The sequence below is a fragment of the Anabas testudineus genome, chromosome 17 (genome assembly GCF_900324465.2).
Source record: "Anabas testudineus chromosome 17, fAnaTes1.2, whole genome shotgun sequence".
In the NCBI taxonomy this organism is placed as follows: Eukaryota; Metazoa; Chordata; class Actinopteri; order Anabantiformes; family Anabantidae; genus Anabas; species Anabas testudineus.
In genome coordinates this window covers 11,769,444-11,793,860 of record NC_046626.1, presented here as the reverse complement: position 1 = coordinate 11,793,860, position 24,417 = coordinate 11,769,444, and the positions used below count along the sequence as shown (strand labels likewise).

The 24,417-nt window shown below is 39.7% G+C and overlaps 2 protein-coding genes and 4 non-coding genes across 17 annotated transcripts; 2 read left to right on the top strand and 4 right to left on the bottom strand.

Moving 5' to 3' along the window:
- Nucleotides 1-886: 886 nt before the first annotated feature.
- On the bottom strand, nucleotides 887-11,134 carry kncn (kinocilin). Of its 2 annotated transcripts, none has more exons than XM_026374241.1 (5): nucleotides 11,070-11,134; nucleotides 5,275-5,343; nucleotides 4,997-5,080; nucleotides 4,180-4,273; nucleotides 887-1,795 (listed from the first exon to the last, which is right to left on the bottom strand). In XM_026374241.1, exons 1-5 carry the CDS (start codon nucleotides 11,113-11,115, stop codon nucleotides 1,720-1,722), a joined length of 369 nt encoding a protein of 122 aa, XP_026230026.1. In that variant the 5' UTR covers nucleotides 11,116-11,134; the 3' UTR covers nucleotides 887-1,719. The 2 variants fall into 2 exon arrangements, with proteins under 2 accessions (XP_026230026.1, XP_026230027.1); XM_026374242.1 differs by lacking the exon at nucleotides 11,070-11,134 and adding an exon at nucleotides 6,865-8,503 and having other exon boundaries at nucleotides 4,997-5,065.
- Nucleotides 8,118-8,189, bottom strand: trnag-ucc. Its single transcript has one exon. It is a non-coding gene; the product is annotated as a tRNA-Gly (tRNA).
- Nucleotides 8,380-8,453, bottom strand: trnai-aau. Its single transcript has one exon. It is a non-coding gene; the product is annotated as a tRNA-Ile (tRNA).
- Nucleotides 8,734-8,805, top strand: trnaw-cca. The gene has a single exon. It is a non-coding gene; the product is annotated as a tRNA-Trp (tRNA).
- trnap-agg lies at nucleotides 9,922-9,993 on the bottom strand. Its single transcript has one exon. It is a non-coding gene; the product is annotated as a tRNA-Pro (tRNA).
- On the top strand, nucleotides 11,126-24,280 carry gigyf2 (GRB10 interacting GYF protein 2). 11 transcript variants are annotated; one of them, XM_026374238.2, is made up of 29 exons: nucleotides 11,126-11,240; nucleotides 13,367-13,418; nucleotides 13,606-13,759; nucleotides 13,928-14,023; nucleotides 14,301-14,409; nucleotides 15,134-15,239; nucleotides 15,354-15,394; nucleotides 15,487-15,519; nucleotides 15,600-15,701; nucleotides 16,257-16,468; nucleotides 16,682-16,832; nucleotides 17,261-17,512; nucleotides 17,610-17,782; nucleotides 17,888-18,044; nucleotides 18,147-18,313; nucleotides 18,835-18,926; nucleotides 19,376-19,504; nucleotides 19,662-19,792; nucleotides 19,883-19,983; nucleotides 20,195-20,332; nucleotides 20,434-20,592; nucleotides 20,672-20,923; nucleotides 21,020-21,142; nucleotides 21,312-21,551; nucleotides 21,897-22,093; nucleotides 22,226-22,377; nucleotides 22,482-22,675; nucleotides 23,434-23,575; nucleotides 23,687-24,280. In XM_026374238.2, the coding sequence occupies exons 2-29, from the start codon at nucleotides 13,381-13,383 to the stop codon at nucleotides 23,752-23,754; spliced, it is 3,909 nt and encodes a 1,302-aa protein (XP_026230023.1). In that variant the 5' UTR covers nucleotides 11,126-11,240; nucleotides 13,367-13,380; the 3' UTR covers nucleotides 23,755-24,280. The 11 variants fall into 11 exon arrangements, with proteins under 11 accessions (XP_026230023.1, XP_026230020.1, XP_026230024.1 ...); XM_026374235.2 differs by having other exon boundaries at nucleotides 15,600-15,776; nucleotides 20,675-20,923; XM_026374239.2 differs by having other exon boundaries at nucleotides 15,600-15,776.
- The last annotated feature ends 137 nt before the right edge of the window (nucleotides 24,281-24,417 follow it).

The window sequence follows — 24,417 nt, the reverse complement described above, 5'->3', positions numbered from 1 at the left end:
AAGGAGATGGTGAAGGTGATGGCTATTACCTGTTTTGACTTTGATTCAGCTGATTTTCCAGGAACACACATTAGGGTTAACAGTATTTATTTTTTATAATGTAATGTTTATGGTCAGTTGTATACAAAGAATTCAGAACTGGTGCTTTATTAGAAAGTTCCACAAATGAAACCTTAGAACCAGACTAAATGGTTTTATGGTTTAAAACTAAAATAAATAACTTCAAAATCCATTGCATGCCTCAATTGAGCATCCTTTTTCTTTTGTAAAGACCTTGACAAACTACACAACTTCATGGTCGACTCTCTGGTTCTACTGCTTTTGACCATATCACACAATTTTCTTCAGTACATACAATTCAATATAGCAGATGACAAAACAAACCCAACTAAAGTTCCTCTTGACGGAGCTCTCACTGTCATGAATGAGAAGTTGTCCTAGGGGCGAAGTCCTAAACGTGTTGACCATAGCTCAAAGTTTCAACATTTCCAGCGACCTAACTCCATCTCCTGATGAAGACTGCGTGACTGTAGTAAACCTCCCTGGACGTAGGGAGTAACCCAGATTGAACAGAGGGATATTGTAAAGTGTAGACAAGCTGGACTATTCTGAAGTGGTCTTCTGTGAGCTCTGATCTAAAATATACACAACACCTTTGGAAAGAGCTGAAACATGCAGTCTGCACCCTTCACAGCAGACACAGTCAGACGTCTCAGGTTATGTCATGAAAAACAGGTTAAGGCTATTTTTGTTTGTTATATTATCAAAAATATTCTGTTCTGATGTTTACTTTTTTCTTTTATTACATTCAGTTTCAAGTTATTCAAAAGAACATTATTGGTTCTTTGCTTTTAATGGAAGACTCATATCATATATACTCATATCTCTTGATATTGGACAAGACACCTTCAAAACAGTGTTAATTCACAGTTCTTTGTGAAAGAATGTGTGTGTATGTGTGTGTGCGTGTATAGATAATGTTTAATCAAACATTTATTATGTGACACTCCATTACGTAAGTCCATGCAGACACAGAGAGACTGTGGAGAGCTACTGTGATTTAAGGCAAACAATCAAACTGCTGGTTGTCATCAAAGCGCCCCAGCCTCCTGAGGCTCCAGTTACTGAGGCCCATCAACATTATTCAGCCTCACAGCATGTCACACTTTTTATCAGAGCACTGTGTTCTTCCCCACCACACCACTGCCCATGCAGCAGCCTTTTTGCCTCTTGCTGTCCTGAATATAAATGTATTATGTTTCACTGCGGGGGTGCAGTTGACTGTGTGTGTCTGTACACATGCATGCATTCACAATTGACCATCTCAAGATAAATACCAGTCAGGAAAGTTTAGCAGACTTGTACTGTATAAGAGCCCCATCAACACATAACGACCATAATAATTTTTTAACTGGAGGCTGGTAACACTGATGATGAGATGACCTGTACACAAGTGGGACTATTGGGTTTAATTTAGTTAGTGCCACTTAGTGCCAGGAAGTAAGGAATGCTTCACTAACCATCACAATTTAATGTTCAGATATGTTTATTAGGCTACATGAGTATAATACTATGAGGTGATTTCAATTAGTAGGATAGATGACACAGCGAAACAAATTATTCAGAAAGATTCAATGTTTCATACTACACTTGAAGGGAACCTAATGACATACATCAGCAAAGAAAACTGAATAATACTAGTCGGGTCATAGGAGGGCATCATGGCAGGTCTTGATCGGAAGGTAACTGCTTCAGTTTCCGTCTTGATAATACATCTGGCATGTCTGCAGAAGTCCTGCAACAGACCAAAGCAGCACAAAGCATGTTTGATTAAGCAGAAATGAAAAGAATTGTGAAAATAGATAATCATCTTTTTGGTGGCCCTTTGGCACGATACTATGCTATTTCCTTTTATGCGTGTCTGGGCCTTTACAGCATATAGGTTTGTGTTTTTTTTCTACTGTTAGGAGTACATAGTTTCTTACATAAAAGAAAGTATTGTCAAACTTTCTATTACAAATGTTAAACAAACCTAATATTACTGCACAAATATCCTTCGAACAACATCATTCAAGCATGACATCGTCCATCAGTCATAAAATGCCTTTTTAAGATATGTGTTGTCCACTGGCTTCACTGGTTTCTCTGGAGCTACTGGCCTTGAATCACTCTTTGTAACACAACACATAAAAGTGAAGTAAACTGCTGGTGTTACCATTTAATCCTTTAGAGCTTTAATCCTGTTTTAGGCATAGTTCTTTTGGTGCATCTTCACTTTAATTCCCCTCATCCTCTGCCTACGTATCATCTACTGTCGCAATGTAGCCTCTCACGTCTCAGACTGTTATGCTACCTAACTAGTCAGGTGTACCAGCATCCTGTTTGGCATTGTAGTTTAGTAAACATACAATTATTAAAGTTATAAATGGTTTATGTGCCACAATTATTGTGCATCATGCTGTTTACCTAATTATTACTGCTTATGATTCATCTATGTGACCATCTGCCAGTACTGTATATGAAGAATTCATGCTGTGCAGAAAATTGTAACTGGTATACTCAAACTGTTTACCACCCAGTACTACAACAACCATATGAGTTCATGCTAAGCTACATGTCATTACATTAAGCAGTGCTGTAAAATTACTGAACTACATAAAGGATGTTAATGCATTGTCTGGTTAGTTTTGATAGTTTAGTCCAGGCTGACATATAGTAACATGCATTAAATCTAGTTAGATTTTTTAAACTATATTCAGTTTCAGCTGTTGTTATATTCAAAAGCTACAAAATCAGTAGTAAACATGACTTTAACTGTCTAACTTTATGTGCATCAGGCCTTAAAAAGACATTGTATGTATGTTTTGAGCCACGCTGGTCAACACATGGCATAACCGGCTGATGAATGATCAAATGTGATATGACTGAAACCTATCCAGTATATGGGTTACCATAGCAACAACATCCAAAGCGACTGTTTGATTATGAAAAGGAGGTAATAGCTTTTGAAATCCCCTTTCTCCTGTAAATGGCTTTGACAGGCAACAAAGCAGAACATGCTTTTATGCTTTCTTGGCAGCTGTAAAGACAAAAGTGCTATATATTAAACTTACACATAATAATAAATAATACCACCTACTTGTCCTGGAGTCAACTATAAACTAACAAAGTGAACCAGAGGCAGTTAATAACCTAGTTTATTGTTTTTGCCATCTCATAAAATCTCTGATTTCTGATCTCAGTCTGTTCTATGCTGTGACATTTTATTGTGGCATCAAAAGGAAAACAACACAGACAGAGATTAATTAGCAACCTAATCATGTAGCAACTGATAAGTGTCTACCCATACCCAAAAATAACTTTGCATATGGGGACTAAAGTAAACACACATGTGAGCAGATCAGATGTAATTATTGCATTAGTTTGAAGCAGCACATCTCTCGTTAGCATTTCCATATGATAATAACAAAAAAGCAAGGCTACAGTCATTGTGAATGTTATTTTAATATAATTAAGCACTAAACTAAGTAAAAGTGTGGTTCCACTTGATAATCCAGCAATAACATAATGGCTCTCATTCACCAGTACCCTTTTCTTAAATTTGCACTATATGCATAAGTGTGCTGTGGATTTAGTTTTTGCCTAAGAAGAAATCCGTAGTAATAAAACAATTATAATTAAATATTATCATATTATAACATTTTTTGGAGAACTTTCTTCTCAAGAATGGTTGGTGAGCAAGGCCCAATGTTATGGATTACAGTATTTATTGAAGTATTTACTGTATATAATTACTATATAGAAAGCTGTGTGTCAGTATATATTGAGTCATATATTCATAGAACTATTTTGATATAAAGAACTTAAATCAGTAGCCACCACGTAAACACCTAGTGCTCCCATGCAAATCGTTATCTAATAAATATCATATACAATATTAATCAATAAAACATTTATATTAACTTTATCTGCAATAGTGTTTTTGTACAACCTGTGTGTAGCACAATTTATAGTAAAGTTGATAAAATGAGATTAGGGAAACATTGTGGTCATGGGATCTCTTATAAATTGGTTAAGATATGTATAGAAAATGAGTGTAGTTCAATTTGTTGTGTGTAAACCACTAATCTACAATTGCATATGAGTTGCAGGAGGCAGTGTGGGTTTTCAATCTCATACCCCTCCTCCGGGTTGGTCTCAGCCATTGGTCCGCCCTCCACAAAGGTTCCCATACGACTCTTAGAACGTTCCAGATTTAGTTGACTCTGGGTCACTGCACAGCCACAAGAGAACAGATAGATCTGCACCATCATACTGTACACCACATCAGTACATGTTACGCTGGTCCGTAAAAGAAATCTGAGAGCGATATCAAACTATGCCAACTATAACTCGAGGAAAAAGGCAGACACATACTTGGATTGATCATTAACTGGAGTTGATTAGATGTTGTTTATGGACATAAGACATGTACACTATAAGAAGCTGAAGCTTCATATCATATGAGAGTTTGGGTGCAGCTTATTGGTCTTTTTGATTAAGGGAAAAACTGAAAGAGCTGAGCCTACTTCAGTTGGAGCTCAGCACTGAGACACTAAGTGTTATAATTTGTAATCACACTGCATTGCTGTATGGTGTAATTAAGATTTCTATAAAATGTATGAGGTGTTGCATGCAAGATTTTTGCTTAATTCGCTCAGCACAGCAGCTCTGTATTGTTGACATCTGTCCTCCATCTCATCATATTTTTCATCTACTGTTCAGCTGCACCACATGAAATATCAGTGAGATGACTGATGCTCTGCAGTAACCACCTAGAATCAGCATCTCTTTCACTGGTGTTAACTATTAGGTCGCCAATAGACAGACAAATTTATTATCAAGAAATATCAGACATGCACTTGATGGCTCAGCGGTCAAGTAGCTGAACACGATACCTCTGAATGTTACGGAACAGCTGATTTCAGTTTAGGGAAGGACTAGATCAGACACTCACCTTCTCGTCTTAGTGTCTCTATCGGTTGTTCAGGAGCAGGATTGGCAGGCGTGGGGTGCACCCTGTTTCCTAGGAAGTTAAGAACTGTTCAGAGTCAAAATGTTTCATGCATATGATAAATATTATTTCATTTATGTCGTGAACAATTAAATTGAACAAATGAGTCATATTTATCACAGCATGACACGTGATGAAACAGCAAGATGTGAAAATGTATTCAAATGCACATATCTTTAAACTGATTTTTCAGCTATGAGTAATTCAAATAAACAACTTACCAAAGGATGGCAGAATATGGTTGATGTTCAGCCAGGCTTTTATGAAGGGGTAGATTGATATGAGCAGGCCTGAAAAGCAGATAGCACTATTCACTTATTATTAGCAATAATATTTATGTTTTGTCCTCAAATTACACTAAAGTGGGCTGAAAGAAAGGGGTGGAGGAAAATGTTACGTGCTACAGGCTCTGAGGAAAATATTATTATAAACAGATATCAGAAGCATAAATCTAATTACCTGCATTTTCTAATTTAAGGAAATCTGCTCATTTAATTTGTTTTAGTGTCCAAAATGTAAACTCTCATTGCTATTATTGCCTGTGAGCCACAACAGAAGTAAAAAAAAAAGCTTTTCCCTTTTCTTAGAAGTGCGTATAATTGTACACATAGTGAGCAATAACAAGACTGTAAATGTCTTGATACAGTGTGTGATGTTTCCTCCTGTCCAAATCCAAGTACAAAGTTAATATTGAACCACAGGGTTTGTGTGCCTCTCAGTGGCACGCCAATTCAACAACAGTTATTGATTTCTCTCATAAGTCAGAAGAACTGGCATTAAACCTTGGCAGGCCCTGACAGTGTCTGTGATGCATGTCTGTGCTTAAAATGTCATGGAACTGCAGAAGGAGCGAAAAGAATCTGCCGGGAACACTCTGTTCATACTCATTAGTCAGCCTATGTGTTGGAGGAGGCATCATGGCATACAGTATATACCCCATTCCACATAATTAGATGCTACTTAGCTGCACAAGTGCTGCCAGAGTGAATATCTCTGTCAAACTGTTATGTACAGTTTTGATTTGCCAAAGTCTTCTACACATTGGGAAGACGGGTTAATAATTCAAATCATCAGCAAGAATGTGTTTCACATTAACTATATCGCACATGCTGATGTTGTCTCCCTCAGATTAAAAGCCCTGGCCTTTGCTCTTCCTCTCCAGTAAACAGTGCAACTCATCCGGCTATCAGCTGGTTCCAGTTACGCTGTTGTATCAAATGATCGCGAGGGTGTAACTGTGGTGGAAAATGTCACAGGCCACTGATCTTTCACCTGAGTTTTCAACTGTTTTCCTTAAACCAGATGACAATAAGATGAGTGTTTTCCCTTCTGTTGACATTGGCTTGACTTGACCTCACTGCTACATGCATAAAAATTATTATTGGAAAAATCTATTTTTGTTAAAACTCAATATGTAGAAAAGTAGTCACTCAATTTGCCAGAACCCGGGCAACTTTGATGAAGGTTGCAAAATATTAAAATTATGATATTGTTGTCACACCAAATAAGAAATACGGGCTATATATGAACCATATGATAACCAAAAACAAATGGAACCAAAATGGAAAGGCGCAAAAACCACAAACAAAAAAATCTGCTGTTAAACTAGAAAGGCATAAAACTAGTACTACTAAGTACTGTTAAACAGAGCTTGGGCTCCAGGTTCTGTTTAAATTGTCATTAACATGTTTAACACTGGAAAGTGGGGAGTTAGAAAGCGTAAGGATTAGAGGCTTAAGTAAGACGACCAAACATTTTGACAGTTTAATACCTTTCCCACAACTGGATCAGTTGTTCATCAAATAACTCACCAAGGCCTCCTGCTCCTAGAAAGATGCCTCCTACAGCGTCAGCGTCACACTCCCTGGACACCCCAATGATGATGCAGCCCGCCACAATGCTGAGCAGGGCTGAGCCCACGCGTAACCCATGGTACTCCCCAACACTGATGGTGTTCATTCAGCAGGTGGAGGCCCCCCACCTGCCCCACACTCAAATTGTCCTGACACTGTACTCACTTTGACTCTGGCCCTCACCGCCACTGGCAACTTTACTGTCGTGTGCACCTCATCCCTCCCTTGTTTCACTCTCTCTGACACAGACACACTTTCTCTGGCTGAGCCTCCATCTCTATTCTCTGCTGCTCAAGACGTCTCATGCATCTTTAAAGACAAAGCTCTGGTTTCCATTGCCACTGAAAATTAGAAAGCCTGGGGCGCTGGCTCTTATGACAGCAATACGTGTGCTACAAATCTGATCACAGCCCTCTTCCTACCAGCGCTGGCATCCGGTATCAGTGTATTCATGGAGTTCATTTTACAAAAATGTAAGACTTAAACAACAAACAGCTGTGCAGCTGTGCGTCAAGCCACAGTAGTATGAGTCCTCTATGGAGGGGGCCCGAGGCCATCCACAAAAGCCAGCAGTTGCCATAGGAATAGTATATCCATGGCAACAGAGGGAAAATGAGGGTAAGCAGGATTAACACCGGTGAATGGGATAACAAATGAACTTGCTGTGTAGTGGGGAAACAGTAACACACTTCCTGTTCAACAAGTAAACTCCTTCATCTTTCTCTACAGCGACGTCCACATCTATTATTAATCAGTGCTCACAATATGCATGTGTGCGAAATACTCAGACCATACTTATTGAGTTACCATAACCTTTGTGGCTGTCAGACCCTTCAGAGCGAAGTAAAGTTAACTTGTGGCATTGGTGCATGCTTTTATACCAGGTGTGGTCATCAATCTGTAATCTTATTCAATATCACTTGTTTATATCACACAGCATTTTTTTTTAACAATTAAGAGGGCAATCTAAGTGAAGGATAATATAACCAATAGCTGATTTATAATTTACTGCAGATTTGTCTTTAATGTTAATTATAGGCATTGTTTTCTTGTGCAATATAATATATCGTCACGAAAGTCTGCTGGGCAGTTACATCTATAGATGTATTTTTCAACACATTGACTTCATTTAAAATCTGCAAACACCCTGTTTTCACGATGTGTTTTGCAGGTAGAGTGTAACAAATACTAATAAGAAAACTCAAAAGGTTTGCGTTGGCCGGGAATCGAACCCGGGTCAACTGCTTGGAAGGCAGCTATGCTAACCACTATACCACCAACGCTGCACGTATGACATGTGGAAGAGTCCTCGTTTTTTTTATCTCAGGGTCGTCGTCGTTTATGTTTCTGTATGGAGCTTCTTAGCTCTATTATTTAAAGGTTTTGACGTTAAATAACAAACAGCTTTAAAGCAATATAAAACAATAACACGGAGAAATGATGCGAGAATGACCGCAGAAGGGAAAAGGATGATGGCCCGTACGGGGATCGAACCCGCGACCTTGGCGTTATTAGCACCACGCTCTAACCAACTGAGCTAACCGGCCACTGTTCACTCCACGACATCGACATGACTGAATATTCCTGTGAACACACAGACACAGACTACAAATATGGACCTCGACACAGCACATGTATATCTATACATATCTATCTATATCTATATATATGTATATCTCCATCACATCGATTGGGACCATACAAACATTTGAGACACTGTAAGACCTCAGAAACAAACGTAGGTCCACTCAAGAGACACAGTTATCCCAGAGGAAGGACTGTTTCATCCTCATCTTTATCTAGCATGCTAACGACCACTGCCCTTCAGACCTCGTGGCGCAACGGTAGCGCGTCTGACTCCAGATCAGAAGGTTGCGTGTTCAAATCACGTCGGGGTCATTGTTTTAGTTTTCTTACTCTAAATGTAATCAACATTTTGATTAGACACAGTATTAAATACTATATGTACACATGGAACAACTTTTGAAGCATACAGGAAACAATTTTTATTATTTATGTTGAACTGTAGATGAGGATGGCAAATGACTTAAGTAGGAATTAATATAAAATAAATATAATAATAATAATAATAATAATAATAATAATAATAATAATAATAATAATAAACATGTGTTTATTACATGAATAAACACTTTAATGCATATACTGCAGTAACCTTACTTCAGAGGTGAACTTGGTGGGGGCATTTAAAATACTATCACATGCACTCCAGTGGGATGAAACTCAATAATAAATATTCCTTTCTGACAGGTTCAATAAAAAATAACAAATTCAAAACTTGTAAATTTAGAATTCAGGACAAAGCTGAAATTTTTGGCACAACTTCACCTGCTGCAAGGTGCAAGGATGAACAAGAGCAAACTGAAAGAAACACTTGCAGATAGTACAACCTAGCATACAGTGCCTATAAAAAGTATTTACCCCTTTGCATGTTTCATCCTTTTATTGACATTCAATCAATCATGGTCAATATAAAGTTGGCGACTTTGACATACAGCATGAAGTCTGTGTGGATAGGTCTCAATTAAGCTTGCACATCTGGAAACTGGAACATTTTGCCATTCTTCTTTGCAAGACTGCCTGGGCATCGGGTGTGAACAGCGCTTTTAAGTTCATCCACAAATTCTCTATTGGCTTGACAATATCCCCTATATCGCATTGTCACATATTTTGCTCTGTTTATAATGTGTATGTCTTGCAGGGAAATTTGTTGTTGTGCCATCTGACCAATCCTGCTTTAGTCTGGGCTTAGGGCCACCAACAGACACAACATGAAACAGAAATAAATAAATGAAGAAATGAGGAAACAAATACATTTAAATGTTTCTACAGAAACTATTAAATGTAAATGTTTCTACAGAAACTATTAAATGTAAATGTTTCTACAGATTTGTGGATTTTTGGTGTTGTTGTTGTTTCTTAGGTTGTAACACAAAGGTAAGAACAACTAGGATGATGAGGGAATAACTAGCAGTGGAAAAAAAAACGAAACCAGGGCTCGTCCGGGATTTGAACCCGGGACCTCTCGCACCCTAAGCGAGAATCATACCCCTAGACCAACGAGCCAGCACAACAGCAGCTGTCATCTGAGACCTCAGGAAACTTCCTACTCGGCCTTTACTCAATGATAATAATAATAATATATATAAATAAATATATTTCATAACAGCATTAAAACAGTAAAACTAAAGAACTGCAAATGTCTTGTAATTACGTTTTTCTGTTTTTTTTTTTTTTTCGTTTGCAATTATATAATTAAAGTTAAGCTGCACATTTGACTACTGTCAACAAAAAAGTATATAAAAATATGTGCAAGTTTATTTATTTGTATTTTTTAAACAAATAGCTGCATTCTTCGCATTACCCTTACATTGGTTACTAGTTAATTACTCTTACTAATTAACTAACTAACTAAGTAACTACCTAACAGTCTGGAGAAAGCACTGGCTAATTAGCATGCTATGTTGGCTAGCACTAGCAGTTCGCTAGTGACATTTTGACTTGAAACTAACTAGTAAACATAACGAATGTTTTGTTAGCTGTCATGTCACCTTTATAACATTGTTCACTTACCTTAAATCTGTAAATTACCGTCAGGTTTCAACAACTCCTAGGAGTTAAAGACACTTCCTGAGACCAACACGGTGCTTTTGAAGATGTCACCTGAAGGCCAACAGGTAGAACCACTTGGTATTAACTACACGAACTGGAGCAGTCGTGGTTATACTGGTGTGACCGGTCAATTACCAGCATGGCTCATGTTGTTAACTCATTATACAAAACAGAATTGGCATTTTAGTTCATCTATAAGCTTTGCACTACGTGACGGTTCTGGTGTGGGTGACTGCCAGTGCTAAGCTAACAAGCAAAGGCTAATTAACTAGATTCTGTGTGTGTGTGTGTGATTGTTACTTAAGCTGTGGTTGTATTTGTACCGATTATATATGCTAATATGCAATAATAAGCATGTTCAAAAACTTAAAAAGTAGCTCAAGTGTATAGGACAGCAAAACTGGGACTACAGTCTTTTATCGGAGAAACTGTTAATACAATTGTATATTAAGTTATATACAATCAAATTAGGACACTGTGCACAGTAAGATCATATAACATAAAATAATCGATACAGTTATATTATTCACCTCGATGTATGTGAATACCAGCAGTCAGCAAATCTTTCCATGGCATACGGGTTTTTATCTGCGGTCATGTGACCGATACTCAGCCATCTTGTGGAAGACGAAGAGAGAGAGAGAGAGAGCCCCGAGAGCCACAACTCGTATACAAACCTTGTGCTGTCAGAACAAGCAGAGGTAAGACAGCCAAAGTTTAATACACTGGTAAAGAAAAATCGTACATTGAAGTTAAGTACCATGTCCGATAGGTATATTCTGACGAGCTGGGGTGCTGGAGACTGATTTAAAACCAACATGTATACTTGGCCTTGCAGCACCGGGCTCCAGTGTCTCGGTGTGCGGGTCGGGGTCGTGTGGAGCGCGGGCGGTCTGACGAGGAAATGTTGTTGTGGATCCAGGCTGCTTGGAAGGCCGCGTGTAGCTAGTCAGCTAACATGTTAGCTTTCTATGTACAGGGGTTGTGGATAGGGATTAACTACTGTCAGATGAGATGTTTATGTTCGTCAGATATGACACGATCTCTACTCATGTGTCTAAATGCTTGTCAGCACTTATGTAATGTACGACATACGTACTTTAGCTATGTTGGGAGAAAACGCTGCTAGCTAGCCACTTGGCCAACTGCAACTAGCCAGCTAACGCGCTGGCGTAGCCACCGTTGGCTATCGTCCTGCTGGTTAGTGAAATATCCTGGTGTGGCACCAGCATGTGTAAAGGGGCACTTTAACGACAACTCTTATGTCAACTTTAAACATAGCTAAAACTCCACTGTCAAATTTTATTGGCTAGAAAACATGTTGGCTCATGTCAGTGGATACTGATGTCTTGCAAATAGCTCAGTTAACCATGCTAGTTTGTGAGTTCTTAGCTTGCCCCGTTAGCAAACGTAGTGTTGATAACTGAAGATCCGATGATTTCCAGTTAACCTTTCATGGTTTGTTGGAAGTTTTGAAACTCAACTTCAGCACAATTCACTAATCTAAGTAATGTTAGCTTAAGATCTGTAGCTAACATGACGAGAAGTCGACTTGACGAGCTAACGTTAGATTTGTGTATTTATGCTTAGATTAGCGTCAACGTTACATCGTTACATTAAACTATTTTCACAAATAACATTACAGACAACTTTACTAGGACCGAGCGACCAGTCATGTTTCTGTTTTGCTGTGTGCTTTATTACAAATGTATACCTGACTTAACCAAACAGATAAAACTTAAGTAGTTGTTAGTAAGTTGGTGAGCTAGTTAACCATTTGACACACAGTAAATCACAACGCTATGTGAACGTCTGGATTTTGTTAACACTGACAGATGTGCAAAGTTTGCAGCAGGGTTGTTAGAAATGTGGCTAACATCGGTCGTGTTGCTGTAGTTGTTGCTTTAACTGGCAACTTACACGTGGCTTATCCTGACTTCCATATGGTCGCTGGTATTGTGAGGCTACAGTCGCCTTTTGTGCAGAGTATTTGAGGAAGCATCCCGCATTAGGTTTGTTTCTTTTCATCCGAAATGTCATGGCAGTGCAGACACTCACGTAAACAAACATTTACTCTTGCTGGCACTACATAATTGTGCTTTATAGTTTATCTGCAGAAGTAAAAGCCACCTTCGTTGTCAATTACAGGTGTCTGACATACCCGCTTTGCAGGCTGGGAGACTTCCTAAAATAGCTTTAGCAGATTGAAATTGTACACTGGTTGTGCGCTAGTGGGATGGGCTATATATCTTGAGCAGTTGGAATATATTAAAGTGGCTTAGAAAATCTGAACTAAATAGTTTTCCAAGCGCTGTCTAGATTAAGAATATTATGTTGGATTAATTGAATCTCAAATAAAAACATTTACATAAATTAATATAGCATATTACATAGGATTAGGTAATTATAGTTGCATAAATTGATAATTTGAATAACAGAAAATGTAATTTACAATTTGCATAATAAATAAAAACAAGAAAAAAATATTCTTTTGATTTTGGTTTTGTAGGCTAATCATAGACCAAATGTGGTCAATTTACTGTGAAAATAGCTTGTAGCTGCAGCATTTAACCTAATCTAATTTTAGCTAAACATACACAACTAGGTAAATCCCTACATTGCTTGCATTGCTACATTATTAACACAATTAAATTCACAGACTGGGCTATGTTTGTTCTGCAAAATGGCCTAAAAAGGGAGTGTGTTTATAGGACTATTGTTCTCTATGCTAGTTGGGGAAAACTACAACACAGAGGGGATGCAAGTGTTTTTCAAAGGTATATAGTGAGTGTTGCTAATTTTTCTTCTTCTCTTTTTTTATTTGTAGAACTTCAAGGAATAATGGCCGAAACCCAGACACTTAACTTTGGACCAGAATGGTAAATTAACTGACATGAATTCATGTTTAATTTGAGGGAAGTGATTTGTAGGTTGTGGAACTGGTTTCTGTTGGGGCCTACTGCAGCTTTTTCATACATGTTTAGACATGTCATTTGCAAGTTCAGCTTCAGTGATGTCTCCCCTCCCTCTGGCCATTCTGCTTTTAGTGTCCTTTTTCTTGTGCAGGCTCCGTGCCCTGTCCGGAGGTGGTGGCGGAAGTGGTGGAAGCAGCAATGCTGTTGTCTCTCCACCCCTCTCACCTGCAATGCCAAAGTATAAACTTGCAGAGTATCGCTACGGGAGAGAAGAAATGTTAGCACTTTATGTAAAAGATAACAAAGTGAGTATACTGTCTGAGCTGTCCATAAAGGCTTGCAGTCACTGAGGTTTGCATACAAATGATGTTACTGCTAGGATTAGATTTATATCGTCTTTATTTGTTGTGTAACAACACAATCTGTCATAGCCTTATCAGTGAAGCCAGTGACTGTTTACTTCTCTCCTCCAGATCCCTATAGACCTACATGATAAGGAGTTTCTGCCCATATTGCAAGAGGAGCCCTTGCCACCTCTGGCACTCGTGTCTTTTACAGAGGAGGAACAGGTAGGAGAACCTGTCACAATGTCACTTATTTATTATCTTTGTGAGAATTGCTAAGACCACAAACCGTTTTCTAACTTTTTAAACGTGATGCAGAACAGAAAAACAAAACAAAAATATTTTTTGTGTTGTCTGAAGACCAGTTGTCTTCCTATTGTCATTTATTGAAATAGACCTTGATTTTGTTAATTAGCTTTCCAAATATACAGTAGTTGCAAATACAAAGTTGAGAGTTGACTTTTGTTCCCCTTGCTCCCTTCCCCCTTTTTTGTATTCGCAGAGAAATTTTTCCATGTCTGTAAACAGTGCAGCTGTACTGAGACTGACAGGGAGAGGAGGCGGTCCAATAGCAGGGGCACCAAGGGGCCGAAGTACCTCAAGGGGTAGAGGTAATTTAACTACAACCATGCGTGATTGTGTCATGCTTCCTTCTCATTTTAGTGATAAGTAGGTGCAGAAGTAATAAATTGGATTTTATCAGCCTTTATTGTAACTCTTTACATATTCTGTCCACACAGCTTCAGAATCACAGCAACTGCAGATAGTTTAGATGCCTTTAAGGAATCCAACAAATTTAGACAGAGCTAGAGACAAGAGGTGTAGTATTAGCTCTTAGTAGGTGTTGTGCTTGCCCAGCATACTTTAACCCCAGCTGCTGTGCTTTAAATATGGAAATAGGCACACTGTTTGCACAAATGCACTCAGTCGTTCTAATGAATCCTAGATGGTAAAAAACACAGCATTTCAGTACATTTAGAACCACAGTTTTGAGTTTGCAGTTCTGTGCAGGTAACAAGGCATTCACATTTTTCATTCAGGAAATTGTTTAAGAATCATGAAGAGTACAGATGAATTAAAAACCACAAGAGCATCTTCTCAATGGAAATGGAAAGGGAGAGAGTACAGCATAATGATTCTGCAGATTAATACAAAATAGAAAATGTCAGCTGAATATAAAAATACAGTCAGTCTACTCACCTCAGCATTCATGACTAATCATTACAGAAAGTGAGTCTGGAATATTCTACCTTCAGGCTACTTTATGTTAAGCAGTCGCACTTTGTCATAACCATCTAGAGGTCGTGTATAATGTAATTCTGTGATTGTTTTCAGGCCGGGGAAGAGGAGATGGAGGGTTTTACCAAAGAAGTTTTGATGATGTGGAAGGTTTTGGTCGTGGAGGGAGGGAGATGCATCGTTCCCAGAGCTGGGAAGAAAGGTATTAAACACCCATGTGTGGTGCCCAGCTCTGTTTAGACCTTGTCTAGTAAATGTAGAGTTTTACATCTTTTAATTGTGACTTTACCTAATGGGTGTTTGTTTTACTCAACAGAGGAGACAGAAGGTTTGAAAAGCCAGGTCGAAAAGAACCAGGTTAGTGATAAAATTTGCTACCCAAGTAATCAATATACGATGTACTCACTGGCATATATTGATTGTTGCTTTCTGGTTTGTGAATCTTGCAGAGGTTGCTCCAGGACATTTTCAGATGAATCACAGTAAGTTTCCCTTGGACAAGTTAAATTATTGACCTGTAGAAAGTTCACATTTTCACTATTTTAATCTTACTCTTTTGCAGTTCGAGGAAACTACGAGGACGGCGGGGCAGGGCTACCGAGGAAGCACGACTTCACACGTTCGGAGAGTGAGAACTGGCGTACGTCTCGTGATGATCAAAACGGTGAGGATGATGAGGGGGGCTGGCGCCTGGCAGGTTCTCGACGGGACAGTGACCGGTGGTGCCCCCCAAGCCCAGGTGGGCACTGCACTGACTGTAAATACATTTATCTTTGATAAATGTATTGGTGGTACACTGCCCTATTTGTTGTTTGGCCTTTTTTTTTTTTATAAGATACATTTGTGTGTCACACCCCATAAGCTGTGGTTTGTTTGCTTTTTTCATTGCAGTGCACAGGAACAACATTTTTACAACCAAAGTCAGTTAAAGGGTTTACTCAAGCTCTGCGTTTTTTCTCTGTATAAGAACAGCTTTGTCAGCTTGACAGTCAGAATGTTCTTACTTACAACAGGTATTACTTAAAAGTAAAACTTTTTTTTCCCTCTTCCATGTACTTTTGACAGCCTCTGCTAAACTAGCTGTTATTGTATGTGGGTTTAGCGTGTTCATTTACTTTACAGGTGGTGAGAAAGTTTGCCACCCATCTTAATGAAGCTAATATTAATCACGAGATTAATATTGGTTGTACAATGCCAACTATTTTCACATTTTCTTTAGATGGGCCTCGTTCAGCAGGGTGGCGGGAACACCCAGACCAGCGTCGCCGTTTTCCATTTGACGCTAGAGAAGATGAGCGTGGCTACAGGAGGCCACGGTCAGGCAGTGGCAGCCTGGAGGATGAGAGGGACAGCCTGCCAGAGTGGTGTCTGGAAGACGCAGATGAGGAGGCTGGCACCTTCGACTCATCGGGGGCCTTTCTCTCACTCAAGGTGAGATAGACATCTATAGCAGCTGTCCAAACAACAGTTTTCCCAAAGGGATCAATAAAGTATTTCATTAAATACCTGAGAAAAGTTTTGAATAACTGAACTGAAGTATGTGCTAGTCATAGCAATGGTTCATTTCCGTTGATGTTGTGTAGCAGACCACTTCTGTACCTACTAAGACTAAAAGCTTTATTGTGTTCCTTGTTGTGTTACCAGAAGGCCTCCAAGGAACCCATCCTGGAAGAAGCCGAGCTCGACTTTAGACCTCTGGAGGAGTGTGAAGAGGGTTTGGAGGAGGAGGAGGACAGTCAACCCAATGAGACCAAAGAAACAGAAGCAGAGGCCAAGAGAGAAGTTGACCGAAAAGGTCAGTCAATTAGCTTGTTCATTGCCCATTCTTAATAGCATTGACTTGAATAAGAAAAACTGGAAACTATATAAAATATAATTGTAAGTTTTTAGCCAGAATGCAAAATTACAGTTTTTCTGAAACACCGTGGTCCAAGTTCACGGTTTACCTGGAACGAAGAACATTTGAGGTTGTCTGTTCAGGGAAACCTAGGATTACTTGTATTTCTGTCTTAACGCTCTGTGTGATTATTTTTTTTTCACTGTGTACTATGTCATTCTACAGCAGTAACACCTAACTTGAGGTGAAAATATGATCATTTAAAACTGTGATTATATTGGTTCAAATCGCAGCAAAGACTGGAATAAAACTAAAAAGTCATACAGCTTAGCATTTTTTTTTTTTTTTTAATTAATCAAAATTATGAATTTTTTAAATTATTTTAGAGCTGCCCAGAGTGTCAGAGGAGCCTCCACCTGTTGCTCCGCCTGCCGCTACCCCAGTCCTAGAGCTGCAGGTTCCTGTCCAGTCTTTATCCTCAAGCCAACCCAGCAGAACAGAAGAAACAGAGAGGCCAATTGAACGTCAGCCGCCTCTGGAACTCCCGCCAGAGCCCTGCAAAATCCCCCTGCATGTCCCCATGTCTAACAGCATGCTGGACACCCTACCCATGACCCACATATCTACCACTCTCACAGGTGCAATTTGAGTCTTCTTCTTCACAGTAAATGGAAGGACTTGGTTGTACATACCATGACACACCTTTTAATACCTAATATTTCCTGTTCTGCACAGAAGTATCTGCGCCATCTCCAAGCATTCAGCTGCCACTGCAAAAACCTATGGAGGTTCCTGTGGCAATGAACAATCCTTTGCCATTCCCTTCAAATGTATTAGCGCCTATTGGCAGGCCTACCACTGTGTCACATGACACAGATGAAGATGAGGGACTGAAACACTTTGAGCAGGTAAGAAAATCTTGTGTATGGGGAAAAGTAGCCCTGCTATTTCAGGTTGTATTTATTTAAACAGAGCTTTAATTAATTTAATATTATTCTAAAACATTTTTCCAGGAGGCAGAGAAGATGGTAGCATACCTACAGGATGGTGTGGTGGATGACGACAGACTTGCAGCCAAGACTTCAGAGAAGCCTAAACCTGCAGGCCTGCCACTCACACATGAAGCTGCTCTTAAGTGGTTCTACAAAGACCCCCAGGGGGAGATGCAGGGTGAGACTGGAAGAGATTTTATGTCCTCAAAATGTGTCTTAAATATTGTGCATTCAATTTGAAATTGCATATTGTCACAGTGCTTTTTTTGTGTTTCTGCAGGTCCATTCAGTAATCATGAGATGACTGAATGGTTCCAGGCTGGTTACTTCACTATGTCTCTGCTAGTCAAACGAGGATGTGATGAAGTATTTCAACCTCTGGGGGAAATCATGAAGATTTGGGGAAGGGTTCCTTTCACTCCAGGTCCTGCACCTCCACCTTTACAAGTATGTGTCTGCACAATGCAGCCTGTTTCTTTATTTATAACAAGGCAGTTATAAATCAGCACTAGCTGTCAGTACTAGCCATGACCTGCAGGTGGTGACATATGCTGTGTTTTTAACATAAATGACTTAGTCCTCTGAAATATTATCAATGATGTCTTTCAAGCTCCTTCTTTCTCTGGATTTTTTTTTTTTTTTTTTTTTTTTTTCCATGTAGCACCTTCAGGTTCTTTACACAATCGAGCACCAGAATCATTTTAAATTTATAGTCTTTCCTGTATGGTAATGAAATTATTTCTTAAGAGCTTAAATTAACTTGATTAATAAAAAAAACTGTCATGTAAATTCTTTACATCAAAGCTTTTTTTAATCCATAACTACAGTCCACTGTGACTGTACACAGGTGATTAATACCACTGCACAGTCTTCTCCCTTCCTTATCATATGTTCATAAGTTTTCTTTTGTTTGTTTAACTGTGTTTATTTATCCTGTGTCTTTCTCTGGATCTCTTGCTGAAATCCAGGGTGATGATCAAGAGAGGTTGAAGAGGCAGCAGGAGCTTACTGCTCTCAACCTTTACCAGTTACAGCAGCTCCAGTATCAATACCTCCTCAGGTATGCCAGTGACACTTGTTGTTCTGCCCCACTTTTGGTTTAATGCTAAAGATATAGACCAAATATTGAACCTGGTGTACATGTACGTGTCCTTCTCTACTAGCAGAACACAGATATTCTAGCCTGACCAGCCGTATGGGAGGATTATTATCAGACATTTTGCCTGATGAGTTTTAAATTCTTTTAAAACTAGTAGTAGCTAATATAAAAAGCCTCTGCAACAGGTCACTCTTCATACCAGTGAATCAGTCAAACATGATTTTCTGTTTTTACCTACTTCTCCATTTCTCTTCCTGCCTTCTATCTGACTTTCTCATCATAATCGTATTTTTTTTTTATTATAATATCCAACCTTTCAGTGCACATAATTGATTTACTGACATTTTTCAAAACTGTCTCTCCCTCCCCTTTTCTCTAATGCCTCATATCCACCCGTCTTCCTCCTTTAGGCAGCAGTATGCTCAGGCCCTGGCCCAGCAGAAAGCTGCAGTTCTTAGCTCAGCTCCTCTTCAACAGCAGCAGCAGCACCAACAGCAGATCAACCTGCTTCAACAGCAATACCAGGCACTCAAGATCAGGTTGATATCACTCACATTCTTGCACAAATATGTCTGTTCTGCATCACGTTTAAAACTTTTTATGTTGATTCAAGTGCTATGGAATTATCCATTTCTACTCACATGAAGCAATGAAGGATTGCTTATATGAATTTTTATGTGTTTTTTGTTTTTAAAGAGCATCTGAGAGCCTCCTACCTCCTGTTACACGGTCTCTATCTGTACCAGACTCTGGTTCTGTGTGGGAAATGCAGAACCCATCCTCTCAGGCTTCCTGCACCCCCAACATCCAACAAGCTGCTGCAAGTAGTGAGTTGATGCCTTTTATGTCTCATGCATTTCTGTCTGTCTGTCATGTTATAGCAGGTGTCCAGCATCATATTCTATCTTTCTCAGTAGCATGGGATGGCAACAGCGTGTGGGATTTACCTATAGATTCCATGGCACAGGCGCCTACCATTGAGCAGATGCAACAATTAGAGAAGGCAAAGACTGCAAAGGTAAACTGTATTTCTGCATATTTGATTGGAACAATCACTGTGACTTGAATTAGATAGTCAGTCAGCATATAGGGAATATATGTAGATTTAAAAATTAATACTATTTTCCTTATTGGGGTTTTTGAAATATTTAATCTTTAGGTCTAATGAGGTGAAACACTGTGTGGGATAAGTGTGCTTAAATATGTTTCTTACTGTCATCATCCAACAGATGGAGCTGGAAAGGCGTGAGGCAGAAATGAGAGCTAAAAGGGAGGAAGAGGAAAGGAAACGGCTGGAGGCCTTGAGAGCTCGTCAGGAGGAAGAACGGAAACGCTTGGAAGAGGAGGAGCGGGCACGGCAAATACAGGTCAGGCATTTAAAGCATATAAGTCACAGGCACTTGATTTGATCATTGGAGCTCAGTTTTCTGTGATGCACTGAGACTGACCCTGTGTTGTAAATCTTTAGGAGGAGGCTTTAAGACAGCAGCGAGAGCAAGAAGAGGCACAGCGTAGGCAAAAAGAAGAAGAGGAGAGACTGGCACAGGAGGAGGCTCTTCGAAGATTAGAGGAGAGGAGGAGGGAAGAAGAGGAGAGAAAGAAACGAGAAGAATACCTTCGCAAACAAGTAAGCCGACGAAAATATGTCACATATGTAGCTTCCTTTCTGGACTTGACTCCTTAATTTGTGATGTTGTCTACCTTAGCAGGAAGAGGAGCGCAGGAAGCAGGAGGAACTTGAAGCACTGAGGAGGCGTGAAGAGGAGAAGCGAGCAGAGGAAGAGGCAGCTGCTGCTGCAGTGGCTGCTGCTCTGGCCCAACAGCAACAGGAAGAGCAGAAGAGGAGAGAACAGGAGGCCCAAAGACAGCAGGAGCTGCTGAGACAGAGGCAGCAGCAGCAAGAGGCCCTCAGGAGACTTCAGCAACAGCAGCAGCAGCAGCAACTTGCACAAATGAAGGTAAGAATACTGAGGATTAGTCATCAAAAACCAAAAACTGACAGTATATAAAATATATTATTATAAGTTGACAGAAATCTTCCCACTTTTTTGTAGCTTCCATCCTCTTCAAAATGGGGCCAGCAGTCAACCAACGCTGTAAACCAGACTCAGAATGCCCTGTCACTGGCTGAGATCCAGAAAGTGGAAGAGGAGAGAGAACGACAGACTCGGGAGGAGGTAAAGCTCGAACAGAAGTAGCCTTTTTGGACATGTTGGGTTACTCTACCACCACTAGTATTTTAAGAGTGCAAGCAGTGCTACATCTTTACTACAGCAAAGGTACATTTGTGTAATGATATAAATGGTACCAAAACTAATACTGGTCACTCCTCTTTGTCCCCCACAGCAGCGACGTCAGCAACAAGAGCTCCTGAAACTACAGCAGCAACAGGCTCTACAACAGGCTCAGCACCCTCAATCCAAGCTGTCTGGTTGGGGTAATGTGGCGAAACAGCCAGTTATTACAAAGTCTCTGCTGGAGATTCAGAGGGAGGAAGCCCAGCAGATGAAACAGCGGAAAGAGCAGCAGCCACAGCAACACCACCACCCCATCGTCACCCAACAGACCCGCGCTCAAAATAGAACTGTATGTACCTGCATATGAAAAGTTTCTTAATGTTTGAAATTGAAAGCCATGTAGCAGTGTAATATGGCTTTTTAGTGTATTTTATTTGTTTATTTTTTATTTATTTATAAAAAAAAAAAAAAAAGGAGTAGCTACTCGATATGATATATTGTCATTTCAGTTTACCTACACAGATCATTTAGAAATGTTCACAATCGTGTTATCGGATCATATTTTTCACATTTTACAGATCAAACAAATTGTTGTCAAAGACAGTAACAGCCAGATAAATCTTCAAGGAGAATCGGGAATCACAGTCCCAATACAAAATGTTAAGTCAATAACAGTATCTTGCTCTCTTCACAGACATCTTTGAGCAACTCAGTATGGGGGTCTGTTAATACCAGCACTAACTGGGGCTCAGAGTCCAGCAGCATCTGGGGAGACACCCACAACTCTAACATGGGCTTCTGGGACGAGGCTGTGAAGGAGGCTGTTCAGCAGCCCCCCCAAACCAGGAAGGGTAACACGCAGAAGAACAACAAAGGGAACGCCAACCTCAGGTATTTATTAAGAAAACGACTTAGTCACAACCTTTGATGAAAAACATGATTTACCTTATGACGGATATGAGTAATACTTGGGTGTTAATAACTTATTTTGTCTCACTTCCATATTTGTTTTTGCACATGAAGTAATTCTTTGAGTGGGCGAGCCAACAAGAAGGTAGAAGAGGAGGAGAAGCTGCTAAAGTTGTTCCAGGGGGTCAATAAAAGCCAACAGGACACCTTCATGCAATGGTGTGAGCAAACCCTGCACACCCTCAACACAGCCAACAATCTGGATGGTAAGTCTTTAAAGATATGTTTAGTAAAAGACTCACCACCTCCACAACTGTTTAGGAACTATTTCTAGAAGCCGAACACACACATATCCTCCATCTGTTGCCAGTTCCTACGTTCGCATCCTTCCTGAAAGAAGTGGATTCTCCATACGAGGTGCACGACTACGTCAGGGCCTATCTGGGGGACACTCCCGAGGCCAAAGACTTTGCCAAGCAGTTCCTGGAACGTCGTGCCAAACAGAACGGTAACCAACAGAAACAGGTGCCGCAAAACCAACAGCAAGCGCTCAAACAGCAGCAGGTGAGCAGGTTGATTACTTATATAAGGTTCAGTATACGGAAACCAAATGCTTAAGTCTCATTTTATGAATCTTTTAGTGTCCTTAAAAAAAAAAAAAAACATCCTTTAGCTCCCTTAAAATAATATGTGCTGTGTGTTCCTGCCTCGTGGGTTCAGACCAATCCGAGCCACTGATCTGATGCAAGCAGCAGCAATACTGCATGGTCACTATTGCTTATTTGCTTTTTTCTTGTGTTTTACTTTTTTGGATCAGCCCAAAAACATGTGACTGTTTATTTGTTTTTTACTAATGGGGATTGAAAATTAATCTCTTCATATGAACCGGTCTGATTTGTAGAGCTACTGATGATATTGCTTTTAAGTGCTTTGCATTTGGCAGCATGATAAATATAATAAAAATTAATTAGCTGCACTGAATGACACTGGTTTATGGCAAATTATACATGTATTATATATAGTGTTCCATCAGTGTGAATATGCTTTATTGATAGTTATTGTGATTTACTTTTCTCACTATATATCATTATATATATCTGAAAGACAACGGGAATAAGGCAGCTATATTGCCCAGACCAGCTACTAGACCTGTTACAGATGGGACAGAATCAACAAAATGATAATTAATTGATAATGAAGATAAATGTTAATAGAAATGATCCTTGAGAACATGTCAGTGACTGATGTCAAAGACCACAACTTGGTCGTGATTGCTTTGTAACAGTTCAGTCTTTTAAATCCTCATTTTCTCTCCTGCCCAGGATTCAGTTTGGGGTGGAACAGGATCTTCGTCGCTCTACCAGTCCAATCATACGAGTGGTCAGCAGCAGCGCTTCGAGACAGTCACCTCAGGGAAGAAGAAAAAGAAGCAGAAGATGGTCCGCGCAGACCCCAGCCTTCTAGGTGAGGCTGCTAGATCTGCAAAAACCTTCCTGATGATGTCTTACTGTTTTTTCAGGTGTCATCTGCTAATCACATATTTGTGCTTTTTTTTTTTTTTTTTTTAATTTTCAGGTTTTTCTGTAAATGCATCATCTGAGAGATTGAATATGGGAGAGATTGAGACTCTGGAAGACTTTTAAGGGACTGCAGCCAAGCAGAACCCCACTGACTGTATCCGATTTGAACAGCAGCTGTGCTACCCAAACTTTTGCCCCGGCCCAACTGCTTCCACAACTTTCACCGTTGTTTTAAGTTTCCCCTTTATCAGATGAAATCTGGTACTCCCTCAAAACTTCCACATTGTGAACAAGCAGGAACCTCTGAGGCAGGGTGTGTTTTTCCTGTTGCCAATAGACTTATGATCTGACAAAAATCCTTGAGAGAAGTGGATTGGAGCAAACTGACTAATGAAACATCCGACCAGCCAACAGAGCAATGTGAAGGAAATCTGCAGAGACGTTGATGTCTGAGTGGCATCGACTGCTCTACCCCGAGTAACATCCTTACGTAGAAAGTCACAGTCGCTACAGATTACAAATTTGGCCTCCATTGTCTGAGATTTTTTTAAAGTGTTGATATATGGTTGGGGTATGATGGGAAAGGCTAGAAAGATTATATCCATTGTTTTTGTTTTATTTATTGAAAGATTTGCCCTTACACTTTAAACCCCCGTACCTTCTCTTTCCCCTTTCTGCTGCGTGTTCATGGATAATGACGGCAAGCTAGAGCTCAAGGATTCGTGCCCACTTATGTCCTGTTTTAAGGACATCTTCAAAAGTTCCAAGTAATTATCTATTTCTTGT